The following is a 16,319-nucleotide window of genomic DNA, read 5'->3' on the forward strand; positions in this document are numbered from 1 at the left end:
TAATTTTTTTAATCCTCCCAAAACATCCTAAGGCCAGTATTTGTGTACTTAGGGGTTAGAAGGTCCTGCAGTGCCCTACCTCCTCCTATATCATCAGAGCTCTGGGTCACTGGCAGGCATTTGTTGCTGGATATAAGGTGCATAATGGACTATCAGTGAAACATATCTTAATTTCCAACCCTGTCTCTGCATCCTGGATTTTAAAATACTCATACAGTCCCATCAGATAGTATGGTATTTAAGTAGGAGTAATGGTGAATGGATTTACACTTAAGTGAAATTTAGAAGAGCACATGAACGTTCTTTCTACTTGAAATTTGATCCTTAAAATTTTTCATGATCTGGGGTTATTGTTTCAGCTGTGATAGGGAGCCAAGTATTCAATAAAATGACATCCTGGACAATACTGAAGTATAGAATACAAAATTACAAGGATAGTTTTGACTTTGGATTACTTCCACATCAGTGGCATTAATTTCCTTTGTCTTCCAGTTTTTGTTTTTGTTTTTGTTTTTTTCCCTCAGTTTCATTCTGTTCCCAAATTCTCTCGCCTTCTCATTTTTTTCTCTTAACATTTGCCTTTGGGATAAGTTTATCCATTTTATTGTTTTTCTTCTCCTCTTCTATGACACTTTTCTTGCATGTTTCTCTGGTACTATTTGACACTCAGTACATCAGAGGGTACAAACTCAGCTGTGCTGACTCCATGGCTGGATATAATTTAGCACTGATTCTCTCTGCCTGGCAGGCTTTTCTGAATCCAACCAGGCTGCAGGTTGGGATCCAGGAGAACATCCAAGTGGTTCTCTAGCCAGCGTGCAGCGTCCATTCTGTGCACCAGTGTTTGTTTGTTTTTCCTTTTTCATCTCCATTCCCAAGATATTGCTACCATTTTGTCTTCCACGTGCTGAGGACACTCCTGATGGCACGCTTGCATGACGCAAATCCTCCTACTTTGCGGAAGCCATGAAGAGGATTCCAACAGTTGAGGCTGCATTCATTTCCCCTTCATAGACTTCCTCCCCACAGAGATACTGAAGACAGAATAGTTGAAACTGGGGGGTTGAAACACTAAAATGGAAGGAATCATAGCCATCAGTAGCGAAGGCAACTAGGCTGAGCAAGTCTAACAGAGCACTATTAAATAGAGATTTAATTCAATTTAGCAGCATTTGAACACCTAGAGAGTGCCAGGAACTCTGCTGGGTACTCGAATTAACAAAATGAGTATGTTGATTCCTTGCCCTAAAGGACAGAAAGCAAGTAGGTTAAGGTGCATTTGATGAGCATATGCAGAAGGGTATACTTGCGACAGACCCGCAGGAGAAAGTGACTTACACTAGGGACTCAGAGGGGGAGGCATTCAGGAATACTGCCTGCTGGAGGGAACCTCAAAACTGGGTTCCAAGTAATTAAATAAATGAGAAGACCTAATAAAATTCCAACACACACACGCACACAAACCAGTATGTGTGGGATTTAGAGGTGTATGTGCACTTTGTGTTTTGAAAGCCTTAACCTGGTAATAGGGTGAAAGATGGGTGGAAGGTGCCGGGACTAGACAGTAGGTGGTAATAAAGGTTAGGAAACAAGAATTCAAATAAGACTATTGCAGTAACCTCTGATTAAGGCAGGGGCAGTGGGTACGGAACAGAAAAGACAGAGTTGACGATATTTAGGGGTGGAATTGATAGGGGTTCGTGACTGGTTGGCTTGTGGGTGTGGCTTATAGAAGCATCAGCATCACCCCAGCCCTGTAGATCTTAGTCACATGTAACATAACTAAGCTCACATTTCTATCAAAGAGAGCAATGGGGCTTGTCTGTTTGTGCCACCTTGAAAATACTTTGGGGGAGAAAAAAGGATAGGGGAGGAGAATGAAGTATTTTGCCACTCTTAAGACTGAGCAATAAATGTGTTTGCAGCCCCCCTCCCCAATTTGATAAGACATAATCAGAAAGTAGCTTTTGCCTGATTTTGTAAACATAATCTTTCCGTTTACAGAGATGCAAAAGTGTACCCAAGATGTTAGATACCATTAGTGAACATCTTAGCTTCTTAACCCCCTAACTACACAAAAATTTTACTTAGAAAACATTTTAGAAACTTGCTGTTAGAAGAGCTGAAACAGAATTTTCTGAAATAAGAAATAAATGCCAAATGTTGCAAGGATGGCATCTAATAGTCTATGTTCTTTGCTATTCAAACCATATTCTTTCACTGTCTTTGACAATATCATTTTCTTCCTGTAAACTCATGCTGAATAAATAAGAGCTGTGAAAAAAACGTTGAATGTTTAGCCAGAACCCTGCATTGATGCCCATGGAGGCATTAATAATGACAAATGGAGTAACTAATATTTATTGAGTACTTACTATTTGCCAGACACTGTGCTAAGCCTTTTATATAGATTAACTCATTCAATTTTCACATCAGTCCTATGATTCTATTATATTATAACCTTATTATATTGTAACTTCCTCTATTATAGCCATTTTACAGATAAGGACATTGAAAGTTAGAATAGTTAAATAATTTGCCCCAGGACATAAGGGCAGGGACTGATAGAGCCAGTTTAAATCCAGATTTGTTGGACCCCAGAATTAATTCTTTTAACCACTGAATACTACTACTTTCCCAAACAGCTGGAATCCCTTTTGAGCTTTCCTTTCGGAAATCGAAACTTGTATTTTCTCTTTCCCTGAGTTGTACCTTCTTTAAGTAATGCCAACAGTCCCCGTGTATCTGATGTCAGATAATATAAAAGAATATGACATTCATAGACTTCCTTTGGCATAACTAGTCATTGTTTTTGTCATTCTTCTTCTTTAACCTTTATCTCCTCCGATATAAACTTGTGCAGAGAATGTTAGAACAGAATTCTAATCCTGGGTGGTCACTTATTGGGACTTACTGTGTTAGCCTAGACACTCATCACTCCTGGGCTTTGGCCTAGTCATAGAGTGATGGCCCCCGTACGCTGAGAACTTCCAGTGTTCCAGGCATCAGATGAAACCCCTTACAACAACACAGTAAGGAAGTACTGGAATTAGCCCCATTTTACAGACGAGGAAACGAAGACTTTCAAAGGCTAAGTAACATACTGCAGAAGTCACACAGCTAGTAAGAAGTAAAGTCTGGATTAGAAGCCACATCTGTTGAGTCCAGAACTTAGGCTGTGCTGTAAGACCTCCTTGTTCCGCATCATGGTGGAGGGACTCCTGATATCAGGTTCACTCCAGTTTTGTGCTGATCAGAAGAATGCTGTGATGGGAGCTCCCTGAGGTATAAGTGCTTTAAAGCCTTTAATAGTACCTACCGTATATTCCACGAATATTATTTGCCAATTATGTGTTAAGTACCTGTTATCCTCACCACAACCCTACGAGACAGCTTTGTTGTTCCCATTTTATGTAAGTGTGGGAACTGTGTGTCAGAGAGGTTAGGTAACTTGCCCAAGGTCTCATCGCTAGTAAGTGGCAGAACCAGTTGTCAAGACAAAGTCTGTAGGGCTTCAAACTACAAATGATGGAACTGTCACGCTATACCATCACTTGCTTTTCTCTGTCCCTTTGGGAAAAAGAAAAAACATTCTGGCAAAGTATCAGTGTTTAAAATTACCTTAAGATTGTGATGGAGATTTTTAATGATACCATTCAAAGGATACTCACAAAAGCCCGGGAAATCCTTTTTGAACCACACTGTTTTGTGTGGTTCTCTTGCCTGTGTTGCTGTCTGTTTTTCTTTAAAAATCCTTTCCAGAAACCTGCTTGCTCTATCCTGTGCTCTCCCCCTCCAGAACCCATCTCAGAGGGAAAGCAGCAGAATAGCACTTCCAGGTCCCATTTTTCTTGCTTGATCATCCAGAGCATGTAAATTACAGCAAAATATGGCCTGAGTCAGCGCCTCACAGGACAGAAATCAGTAACCATTGATATTGCTAAGCAACGCCACAGAGGAGCGAGGCTGCAAATTAGGTGACAAATCTATAAGAAGTTGAAGTATCTGGGGACTCACTTGGACATTTCATTATGAACCATCTGGAAGAGCCACAGTAATGACCACACAGAATTGTTCACTGTTCAAGGATGATAATTCCCAAATAATTATATGGCACCTCCCTGTGTGACCCTAACCTACCTTTCAGAACTTTACATTGTGTTTTTCATAATCCAGATACCTCCCTGCAAAATAACTGGGAACAGTTATACCTAATGGATAAGGTTCATTCCTCTCCAAAATAAGATTTTTTTTTTTTAATTACTCTGTTACCTTGTGTGATGGCAGAACTTGATGGGCGAGAACATGCAAAAGAAGAGGGGATTGGCCGTGAAATCGTAGCAGCTCCTTTGGCCTGACATGGCCTCAGCCTTTGTGGTCCCAGAGGAGCCTGAGGTGATGAGACTCACAGTCTGTTCCTAAGTCAGATCTGAGCAAACTGTGGTACCTCCACCAGGTGAGATAGGTAAGCCTTGAGGGAGACAAGGAAGGGAAGCCAGAATCCTTGACCTTCTGGAGAAGGGCAGCCTAGTGAGGAACACTTCCCGCTTCCAACAGTCTAGTTGGTTCCATTCATTCAGCTAATTGGACTAAGCATCCTGATTTTAAACCAAAGGTTACAAATTGATGAGCCAAATATGACCCAGAGTATTTTTTTTTAATTTGGAATTAGTTGCCAACATATAAAAAATCAGGAATTTTCACGTAAAAATCCTGATAGCTGGCTTCCCTTGAATAATGAGATCCATGAACACCAAATCTGCCTTCCTTCATGGAGTAGGAGCTGTGTGGCTATGGCCCCTCATTAGGCATGCACTGGCCAATTTTCCATAATCCCCACCACTCCCTATTGTTGTCCCCAGCCCACTTTCCTCACCTACACACCTGTGGTTCACTGGTGCTTTATCAGAATGCCTATGATGCTCCAGTCACTGGGCCAGGTGCTGGGGATCTTTCTGACTCCTGATTTGGCCACCAGTGTAGTATCAGGATTTCTTAGGGCCTGGGACCTCAGAACGATATCAGCAGATGGACATCAACAAGGAAATACATCTGGAGAGTGAGGGAGACAAAACAGCAGCAATAACCAACCAGTGTGTCTGGGTTTGCAGGAAGCTGGAAAAGGAAGAGTGAGTATTTCATGCAAGGGCTAGATTCAGAGGGTGTGAAAATCAGGCGATAAATCTCTAAGAGGTAGCTATGTGTGTGCACATAAATCCTACTTGAAACTCAATAGCTGTCAGGGGTTACCCGCAAGTTCAGCCCTTTATTTTCACTTGCAAAGTTCTTGCCTTACTTCCAAAAGCCTAAGTGAGAGGTTTTAATCTCGTAGAAGACAAAAAAAAAAAAAAAAAGTACTCATTAGCATAGATTTGGAAAAGCCAATGAAAAGAACTCCAGAGGGCAAAATCACCTCTGTTTACACCTTGTGTATGACATATACGTGTTACCACGTGTTGGGTACAGCTGTCCCCAGGTAATCCTGTACAGTTAGGAGGCTCTTAGGGAAGTCTAAGGCACAAACATCATTCCCCCACAGATTGTTAAGCAGAGCTTCTGCAATGAGTCAGTACTTTGAAAGCTTTTTTTGAGTGAGAATTTGAATTTGAAGGTTAAAATACTCTTTTCCTTCTGACTTGAACATGAAGTGAGAATAAGCTTGTGTCCTCATTTAACCCCAATCTCTTAAAGTTTTTTAAGTTAAAAAAATGATTTGCCTTGACTTGCACATTTGATATAAAAGAATAATGACCAAAAAAAAGCCTTTTAATATAAATCAATTAATTTTGGTGGTCCCTGCAGCCCTTAGTTTGAGATGAAATCAAACAGAAAGCTTTAAATTGGTCTGTATTAGAAATATCTTTTAATTCAGAATCCATGTTTATTTTGATGAAGGATTTTCACACGCGGAGATGAGAAATGATATTAACCCTGATACCCTGCAAGAAACTTAAAAATTGTATGAATCTACAAATATAAATGTTATGTCTATAGGGAGTGGGGTGGGAAATCACAGATACACAACTGTCATCCTAGTCATTCACAAAACTTCAATAATAAAAATCAAGTCACAAATTAAAAAAAATAAAAGCCTACCTCAGGCTAAAATAGTAATTCTGCCAAACATGGTTCTGGAAGTTAGCCAGGACAGCCTTTCATTAAACTAGAATTTTTCCTTCTAACAGTCTTGTGTTTAAGGGAAGAAGTCTAGGAGGGGTTTGTTGACTTGCACGTGTCAAGTATTGACATTGACATTGGTGCCGACCCGCGGAGATAATTAGAGTTTGAGTAGCATTTAACAACCTCATGCTGAGCTGAATTAGACGTTCCTTTTGGAACAGTGGCAGACAGTGAAGAGAGGTACCAATTATTAAGGATGTCTGCGCCTCCCAATGTAAAATGCTTTCATAGACGTGTTCTCTCTGATCCTCCAAAAACCCTCCTGAGAATAGATGTTTATTGCTCTTATCCTCAGTCTACTGAAGAGGAGACTGAGGCTCAGAGAGGATCACCCAGCTCAGAAATAGTAGAACCAAGCTTTCAATTAGCTGTCTTCTCTGTCTCACTCTGAAGCACTCTTAGCCTTGGTAGTGATATTTTGGTGTCAACAGTCCAGAAGCCTTAGGCATCAGTGCCCACCTTCCTAACTTTGGCAAGTCCAGGGAAGTTCAACAAACCAAAGCATCCTAAACCTCTCTGACATTTGGGAGCTGTGTATTTATATGCTTTGTGTAAGAAATGTGAGGAGAGCACGTGATACGAGAGAAACACTGTTCTAGTTGGGCAGAATCTAAAAAGGAATAAGATCTCTGCCTCCAATGTGCGGGCACCCTAGTTGGAGAGACAGGCTTGTGTGCAAATATCAGAAGGGAAGGTGCCCAAGCTGGAACACTGGTGGTCAGGTGAATGAAGGTGCTGCTTTTCACATCCTGTTCCAATGGTTATGATCCATATTTTGAGTTCCGAGACTAGAAGGGCAGGACTGATGAAGAAATTATTTTAAATTCTGGCCCCGACATGGTAGAATATCTTTTGTTGTTGGACAACAAATATCTATTTAAAACGTCTATAGGTACTGTTGAATTAATTTTAACAAACCTGTGTAGAGTACCAAGTTCTGCTCCATGCCCCATACATTCTCTTTCACTCTTCCTGGTGCTGCTTGTGATAACGAAGCTGCTCATTGATTGCTTAGTGGGTGTTATTATCTCATCTACTCTTCACCGCAGCTCTGTGGGGCAGATACAGTTATACCCCTTTACAGCTGAGGACACTGAGGCTCAGAGAGGTAAAGTGATTTGCTCAAAGTCACACAGCTAATAAGTGGCAAATCTTGGGTTCAAACCTCTACCCTGGCTTCAAAGCCTTTGTTCTTAACTTCTATTCGCTACTGGAAAGAATCCTTTCATGGATGCGATATAACCCAGTGTCTGTACACATCTCCTTGATAGGTATTAGACAACTTTACCAAAAAACTACTCTCTGTATTGAGAGAGCCTTAATTTTGAGGTCTTTGCACTCAGTTCAATTCAGTATCAAAAATAAAGCAGCTCTTTGATTTAAGAGAATAAATAAGTTAATCGTATTTTTTTTTGCATCCACTAACACTTAAGTAATAAAAAATACTTGTGCTCACTGATTTCTCTACCTCTATTCTTCATTCTGATAAAATGAATTCAGCATAGATACGTCTGTTGACTTTCTGTTTTGTATGTCAGAATTTTAAGGCCTGAAAGGTGAGAGGTCATTTTTACGGTTCTACGGTCTGGGGAGACTTGCTGAAAAAAGGGTTGAGAATGTCAAAGGTTTTAAAAGATAAGCAAGTCGATACTGGAAGGAGAAATCTGTGTCCATGCCCTTCTTAAGAAAGAAACAAGTTAGGAGCCCAAAACACTAGTTCTTGTTCACAAATTCTTTGAGACTGAAGACAAGACCCTTCCCTTGACTTGTCAACCAAGAAATATGGACAAGAATTCAGAGGTCCCTTAAACCAGGTAATGATGTTGCTCACGAGGCCTGAAAGGAAGTGGGCAGAAGAATGACAAGGGTTCAGCCGCTCCTAGCGATCTGAGAGCTTGGATGTCCGTGGACCCAGCTGTCCAAATGGCATGAGCAAGTATGGGCGCCGTGCTAGGCAGCTTTCCCCATCAGCTTAAAGGCTCATCTCAAACACCAACCACTGCGTCCTGGGATTTATTCTTAGGCTGTGTGACTTCTTAGGGAAATGTTATGGACAAGAGGCAGCAGGCGGTGCCCAGGACGATACTCACTGCTGATTCATCCTCTTCCAGGCCCGGCTGCCTCTTGCTCAGTTGATATAATGGCAGTTGCTTGATGGTATTAAACAGCACCCTCTTGAACCTCTCACTCCCTCCCTCCTATCCCAAAGAAACCCAGCTCAGAGTGGGCCCAGTTTGAATCCTTATCCAATGGTGCTAAAGGTGCTTGGTTACTCTCCAGGGGGAGTGTGCTGCCTGGAGGCCATTTCCCCTTGCAGGTGAGTTTTCATTCATGCCTCTCAGGCTACTTTCCGTGAGCATCCATGGGCGGTGGGACACCAGCCAGGTGCGTGATGTGCTCTGGCTTATATATGCATGTTGTGTTTGTCCTAGTCACATGTCACACCCCTTTTCCTGTGCCCCCTAAGCCCCTGGTTCAAGGAAGGGAGGCATCGGCTCTTGGAGATGCTGTCCCGCCTGGCCCAGGATGGTACCCTGCCCACTTGAAAGCATCGGAGTGCTGAGTTCACCGTCTCACTGTCCCACCGTCCCATCGCTGTCAGTGTGAACACCTGCATTCTAGCAGGCCGGTTTCCTTCACATTCTTGTATGCCTGTTCTTTACTAAGCAAGCAACATGGTTCTCTTCACTTGGGCAAATATTATTTCCTTGCCCTCCTTCCTCAGTTTAAGTGCTTTAAGTCGCTACATCCATCACCTGTTGTTATTCAGCCTTTCACTGCTCTTATTCCTTCTCTTCCTCCAGCTTTAGCCTCATTTTTCTTACATTCTGTATAGTTCTTGTCCCTCTGCCCCATTCATCACCCCAGGAAGTAGCTAAGAAACAATCTAGGCATCACCACGGCAGCAAGAATGTGTGTGAGCTTTGCCAGTCAGCAGTAGATCCAATTTCGACTATGTAAAAATAAATTAAAGGATATGATTATGTTTATTTATACCTGCTTCCACGAGAGAGAAGGTAAGAATAATCACATCGGCCACAAGCAGATGTTTAACAGTTTGAGACTGAGCCGTGACAACAGGTGTGTGTATATAGAGGTTGCATCTAAAAAGACAGACCCATAAAATGCAATAGTGTATCTTCACTGTGTAGAAAATGGCGTACGTGCAACTTTGCAAACAGAGCCACCCACATTGTTTCCTCGGCAAATAAAGAGAATCCCAGCTGCTTATTCTCCTGCTTTACCTCAGAAAAAGAGTAGAGGTTACAAAAAATTAGTTAGCTGATACAATTCAACTTACTGCAAGATTATATGCACACATACACACACACACAAATGCATAGATTATGTGTAAAGCCACCATGAACATGTGTTGATTTATGAATGCATCGAGATCATTTTAAAATCCCAAACTTGTGCAATGTCAAATACGTAATAGACTGTTGTTGTTAAAATACCAGAAAAAAAAATTTCTACTGAAGGCAATCCCCAGAAATAATTTTTTTAAAAACTTTGTTTTTACACAAAATTGCATTTCTTATTGAAGCCCTTGCGTCCTTTGTCATGGATCTAACAATACCCAGAATAGGCAGGTTTTTGTAGAAACAAAAAAGATGAGGTGATTTTTCTCCCCAGGGCATAATTTTGTATTGGTGTGTTAAAATAGCTTGAGGTAAAATTTTAGGCACGTGGAAAGAGATGATATATAGAATGTATAATATAAATATAAACAGAAGAGTATTATTGTGTTTTAAGCTAGAACTTTGTCTTGTACCCAGAACCCATCAACTATTAGTTAATTCATATGTGAATTTTCAGTAGCTGCCCAAGTTCACGAGCCACAGACACATTCTGCAGAATCACAGGAATGTCTCCTGAGTCTAATTAAGTTCTCGAAGTTTATTGGGAGAGCATGGTTATGACCAGGAAAAATATTTTTAACCTGCTCACACTGTTGCTTCAAACAATTTGGAATTTTCAGATGAACAAGAATGCATGTTTCCATTTGAGAACTGAAGGATGAAAACAGAACTGGTGCTTCCCCACCTCCTCTGTCCCCCAACCCGGGGGGCCAGTCCCACCAGCTGACTCAGAACAGTCGCTCTCTGCCAGTGGTTTCCATTACAGCCGAATCCTTTGGGGATCTGCACCCAGGAGCGGGTGCTGATTGCCTCCTGGCTCCTGCAGTCTCCACAGCCACAGTCAAGGCCGTGAGCTGGGAGTTGTGGCTGCTCTGTCCCCTGTCCGGCCAGGTGCTCTTCCCATGGAATATGCCTCCCTCTTCTTTCCAAAGCACTCTGCACCCTCCCAGCCCCTTCAAGCATGCTGCACCATGGTATTTAGTGTTTCCTGTCTGAAATACAAGATGAGAAGTGAAATGGAAGTTTGGAACCTGGTTTTGTATTTTGGGTTTTCCCAGGTAGCCTTCCTTATTCATCTCTAGGAAGTGGTTCTGTTGGAGAAAAGCTGTGACATGAACTCCATGGCCAGGAATCTCAGCATCTTCAAGCCTCAGTGGGGCTGGACCTTGTCCTCAGGCAGCCCTCTCTCAGAGGTCACCTCTATAAAAATTGTAGGTCTAGGCTGGGCCTGGTGTGAAGCTATCTATGTCAAGTATTCTGTTTCATCAGATGTTAAAATAACGATGTCCTCTTCTGTAAGGCAGGGCACATCCTACCCCTGGTGGAATAATATATTTTAAGTGACTTCTGAAAACGGGCCGTGAAAGCTGTCTGCCACATGGCCCATGTTTGCACGTCTCTATATAGTTACGATTGCGGAATTTGACAGTATAACTCTGAATCTGATTAATTAAGAATGTGTAAAAACAAAGTTCTTGCATTACAGCTCGTTCCTTATCTTTGTGTCTTTTACTGTGATGTTGTAGAACTTGGATCATATGGAAAACTAAAATATTATGACACAATGACTGAAGAAGGTAAGAATGATTTCAGAATTGTATGCATTGGCTTTTTTTCATTTTTGGTGTCTGTGGCTTGCCCATTTTATTTTATTTTTTTTTTAACCTCTTTGCATGACTTCAGTGACATTGTGTGATTTATTATTCTTTCCGCATTTTCGTCTAGTTTTGCCATCGTGTTAATTTGGAATTGGAGACGTGCAATACCATGGGCAATCATGTTATTCCATTCAAACGATTCAAACCATCTCAGTTGTGTAACACACTCAGAGAAATGGTGTCAGCAGCGTAAACACAAGCCCACACCCACTGTGCCACCGTTATTTCCTCCACATGCTCACAACATATAGAAACATGTCCAACCAACACTCTTCTTATAATATGTCCTTAATTTCAGAGGGGTGGTTGGTGTATGTTCTGGTGACATTCTGATTTATGCAAATGCATGAGCGATCTAAAGGAACTCCTAGACCCAAAACCAGCTGGAGACCTGTTTCTGATGCAGAGGGCTGTAGGCTCATGTCCTTAGCTCCCCTAGTGCCTGTTGACTCATCCAAGAGAAGCCAGGGCCACCTTTCCAGCCAGCAGGATTGTGTGTATTGGGGTTCACACTCTGTGAGATTGGACATGTCATTTTATAACCATGTCCCCTGAGTAAGTGACGTCTGGCAGAGATTTGTTTTTAAATGTATCTACTGGTAAATTCCAGGCACTGTCCCAGAACACAGCCTTGCCCAGTCAGAATAACTTTTCTGGGAAAAAAAATGCAGCACAGAACAGCAGTCTGAAAATTTTGTGTTCTTGTAAAGGTAGTTGTCCTCTTGCCCTGTCCCCCATCTCACCCCACACGTACCTGTGCCTGTTTAGTAATAAATAGTATTTGTACGTAATGAAAACATTGGAGTTTTCACTTGATATTTACACTGATATTGACAAGAAATCAAAAGGTACCCTAGAAGGGGAATCAGCTAATTTTATCCTTCAACATGAGAGAAATTCCCCCAAAGTGCTGCATATCTTGTTTTCAGCGTCTAGTAGTTCTGAGTTGCCTTAGCTTGCCAAAGATCTCCTAGTTGCTTTGCATGCAGGAAGCAGAACATGGGACAGCCCTTGGTAAGAGGAAGCCCCTCCCCAGGCCCTCCCCACTCTTGGCTTCTGCACAGCACCCAGGCCCTTCCTTCTTCGCTACTATATCTGTGCTTTCAGTTAACCACTGTCGTCTTTTCTAAAGCAGCAGGCCATAGTTCAGATCTCAGACTGGGCCCTGTTGTAGCCCAGGGCCCTTCCAACGTGGGGTCATGCAGACCCTTGTGCAGTGAGACCTCCAAAGACAGAACACTTCCTGTAAGAATGTGTCCCACCATCGAGGGGATAGAAAGAACAATGCATGTCTCAAAGGAAGGCTCCTGTCCCGGCTGTCATTTTTAGTCCATGTCTTCCAACCACTTCAATTTTTATTGGTGATTGGCTCAGAAAACCAGTGCTTTGGGACTCACTGATTTTACAGTTTGATCACTTTTCCAGGCATCTCCCAGCCATCAGCCTCAACCTCATGGCTTGGGTGGCCGATGGGTTTGTTCACTTCTACCTGAGCAGTCACGACCATCACTTTGTCTCCTTATGCCATCCTGTCCTTTGCCTTCCACCCTTAGCTTCCTGTTGCCAGAGCAGCTTCTGCCTCCCCGTTGCCTCACTTGGCCCTTTTCTTCCTGGCTGTTCCTTTCCTTCCTCTTTCCACATCCATTGGAGCCATCCGAGAGCTCCCTTTCTCCTCCTCCCTGCTCTGGACAATTCAACATCAAGTGAAGATGCAGAAAAGCTCCTTCCAGTCTGGTGACACACTTGATAATGAGCAGCTGGTTTCTAGGCAGGAAAACAACGTCAAAATAATGTCTGGAAGGAGAAGCACAACCAGAGGGAGATTGTGTTCGGGGGCCCTCAAGGGTCACCTCTCGCATTCCTTATCCTTCTCTTGACTTTGCCATCCCTTCCTGCATATCCTCTTGTGTCCTGTTCTTAGCTGAAAATGTATCCCTGTTACAGTGATTAGCTAACAGTAGCTAAGGGAGCGTTTTAAAAAGCATGTTCTCTAAAATACTAGCTTCAGATGAGGTCATCAGAAATTTTGCAGCTATCCAGAAAAAAAAGAAAGCAAGATTGATTTTACAGTTAAATAAATGGGACGCTTCTGAGTTAAGTTAAATAGGTTTCTTTACCACATGACTCGTCGGAGCCTTCAGTATGCACCCGTGCACGGCAGCGTCTACAAGAGTGAATCGTAAAGCGGGATGAAGTTTGCAGTATTCCCCAAACTTATGCAGTCAGAGAACCCACTCTTCCATGGAGCCTCTTCTGAGACTCTTTTGGAAATGCAGATTAAGGCATTATCCTTCACCTAGAATAGGAACCTCTGAAAGGTATAAAAGTTTTCTAACCACATAGCAATCCCTCTCGGGCCCTCATAAAAGGATACTTTGGAACAGGAGGTCCCCGTGCTGCCACCTCAGATTATACCGTTTGGCAGCTGGCTCCCTGACAAGCCAGGCTGGCTTAGACCTGATTGTGGGGTTCCATCTAAAAGCCTTAGAACCGGCAGCAGCCACCCGGCCTCTCCAGATTCTTAGGGGCCTCTCTCTCTCTCATTGAAAATAACAGTAACTGTGGTCTCGATCACTTCCATGTTACACAATTCAAGGAAGTATAATAAAGACAGCAGTGCTGTGGGCAGTGGCCAACTAGCTAGCCTTCAGGACATCCCCCCTCCACTTCAGCTTTCTTTCTACAGTTTTAGAAATGCGACCAGCCCTTGAGCAGGGCTTTAGTGTAACCGCCCATGGGATTGGTCACTATCTGTAACTGTTTCCAGAGAATGCTCTGGATGTTGTGTGAGGTCAGCTACTGGCGTTGAGGCCTTTTTTTCCCTAAGGTGGATTCAGTGGAAAGATGGATTACATATACCACCCTTTATCCTAATAGAAATTGTGTTGACGATTCCTGAGATAGAGGGAATTGTCCTGCACGTATTCTGTTCATTTTTTTAAGCACCGACTATGTGCTAGTTATTCTGCTAAGTGCTTTGTTGAAACACAAGATTAAGAGATGAGCAGTTTTCCCATGGAACTTATAGTCGGGGGAGAAATAAAAGAGCCATCACTGAGCCACCAGGAAGCGAGTGGTAAGTACCACAGGTGCTCAGAAAAAGTTGACAGACTACAGGAGGAGGAAAGATGGCTTTCACCTGGAGGGAAGATTTTGTGGAGAAGGTGACCTTTGAGCTGGCCCCTAGAGGATCAGTAAATATGGGGTGAATTGGGGAAGGAGGCTAGTGGTAAGTTCTGACCTGCCAGGCTGAGACGGGGTGAAAGGAGGGGACACACCAACCCTTACTGGGTGCCTCCCACCTGCCAGGTGCAGTGCTGGGGGCTTTATACATTCTATGTCATTTAATCCTTGTAATTATCACCCAGGTAGATTTTACTGAAGTTGAGAAAATGAAAGTTCAAAGAAGTATTTTGTTAGATGAGCAAACTAAGGCTCAGAGTAGCAACGTAATTGGCTCTGGGACTTAGGTAGTAAGTCACAATGTGGGACCTGAACTCAGGACTGTGGCGTGCCCACACCCTGCCTTCTTGGCTCCACTGTGGCTTGCACCACAAGGCGGTATGAGGAACCGGACAGTTCAAATGGGCTACCAAGTAGGAGTGGGAAGAAGGGCTTGATGGAGACCAGATCACGGGGAAGGTGGAACCACAGACTAAGAGTGGACAACAGTGAGCTGTGGAATAAAACGTGGCCCCCTCTACTTGAACACTTTACCATAATAAGTTTATTTTAAGAAAACAATCTACTTACTCTCAGACATTAGACAAGATCATGACTTTTTTTTTTCAAAATTTTCACCTCCCCTCCCTTTCCCTCCCTGCCCAGCACCTAAACTGAAACAGCTCCCTGGGCCACACCCAACCCCCTCTCCTTTGCCAAGCCAATCAGATTTTATCCAGTCACTCATTCATTCAACAACAGTCAGTACGGAGCAGGCACTAGACTGGGCCTGTGGAGATCAAAGACAGTTCTTCGCCTGAAGAATTCATACTCTAGTGGGAGACACAGGCAGAGAGATGACTAGTGTGATGGGCAGACCCGAGGTGCTAGGGGAGCCCAGTGGAAGTGAGGGCAGGCTTCTCAGAAGAGGCCACGTCTGCACCACCTCATTCCTGCTTCCCAAGTTGCTGACTGTCCCGCCAGCCACCTGATACTAGTGTGTTCTCCGGGTTGTAGCTGAGCACCTGCTCTGTATGAGTCGTTTTGCTAGACTTGATAGATGAGTGAGCGTCACTCCTCCCAGGGCCTGTATTTCCTTCTATAACAAGATGTCCCAGGGATACAAACAAATGACTCTAGGGGTAGTCTTTTGGTGATTTCACATCCCCCACATGGGCAGTCATCCCTTTATCCCTTTATCTCCTCTTAGACATTTAGTAAATGTTCTTGGAAGAGCAATCTCCAATTGTTACTTAATGTTAATAACCCATAGTTTAACACTACTATATATAAAACATAAACAGCAAGGACCAACTGTATAGCACAGGAAACTATATCCAATGTCTTGTAATACCCTAAATTGGAAAATAATCTGAAAAAGAATATATATATTTATATAACTGAATCACTTTGCTATACACCTGAAACTGTAACATGGTAAATCAGCTGTACTTTAGTTGAAAAAAAACCCCACCATAATTTATTTCACATCTGCAGATACCCAAATTTCATACCATTCTCACTCTGGAAAATCTTCAATAAATTGAGCTTGGCTTCCTTATTAAAGTTACTTTAAATGAAAATGTAGACAGTTCAAAAGAAAACAAGGATGGAACAGATGACTTGAAAAGAGAAGCCTTTTCGCCAATGGCAGTTTACAGAGCTACTCATTTCTGCTCTTTGGAGCTAAACATTCATAGACATGTAGGTAGGTAGACAGAAATCTTGACTAAGGATACACTGCAAAGATGCAATGTATTGTCGTAAACTCATTGCCGTTTAACAGAAGCCATTTCTAGAAAAATAATTTCTCCACTACTTAAAAAGTCAATGTTTGTTCACTTGTACAAGGAAAAAAGATAGAAAAGCTTGTTGTAGTATCAAGGGCAAAAATTATAATGATCTTTTCCATAGTGAAATTAAGGCTACTGTTTCATGGCAATCAATAGCCCATTTA

At 42.5% G+C, this 16,319-nt stretch overlaps 1 protein-coding gene across 3 annotated transcripts in view; it reads left to right on the forward strand.

Annotated features, from left to right (window-relative positions):
• SLC24A2 (solute carrier family 24 member 2) overlaps positions 1–16,319 on the forward strand; it is a 224,075-nt gene that overhangs the window by 148,066 nt on the left and 59,690 nt on the right. For 2 of the 3 annotated variants that reach the window (XM_032477615.1, XM_032477616.1), the window contains one exon: positions 11,069–11,119. The exons of the other annotated variant lie outside the window; for it this stretch is intronic. In XM_032477615.1, coding sequence (XP_032333506.1) covers positions 11,069–11,119 — 51 coding nt within the window. The remainder of the gene's footprint in view (positions 1–11,068; positions 11,120–16,319) is intronic. 3 annotated transcript variants of the gene reach the window in all.

Source organism: Camelus ferus, chromosome 4 (assembly GCF_009834535.1).
Source record: "Camelus ferus isolate YT-003-E chromosome 4, BCGSAC_Cfer_1.0, whole genome shotgun sequence".
In the NCBI taxonomy this organism is placed as follows: Eukaryota; Metazoa; Chordata; class Mammalia; order Artiodactyla; family Camelidae; genus Camelus; species Camelus ferus.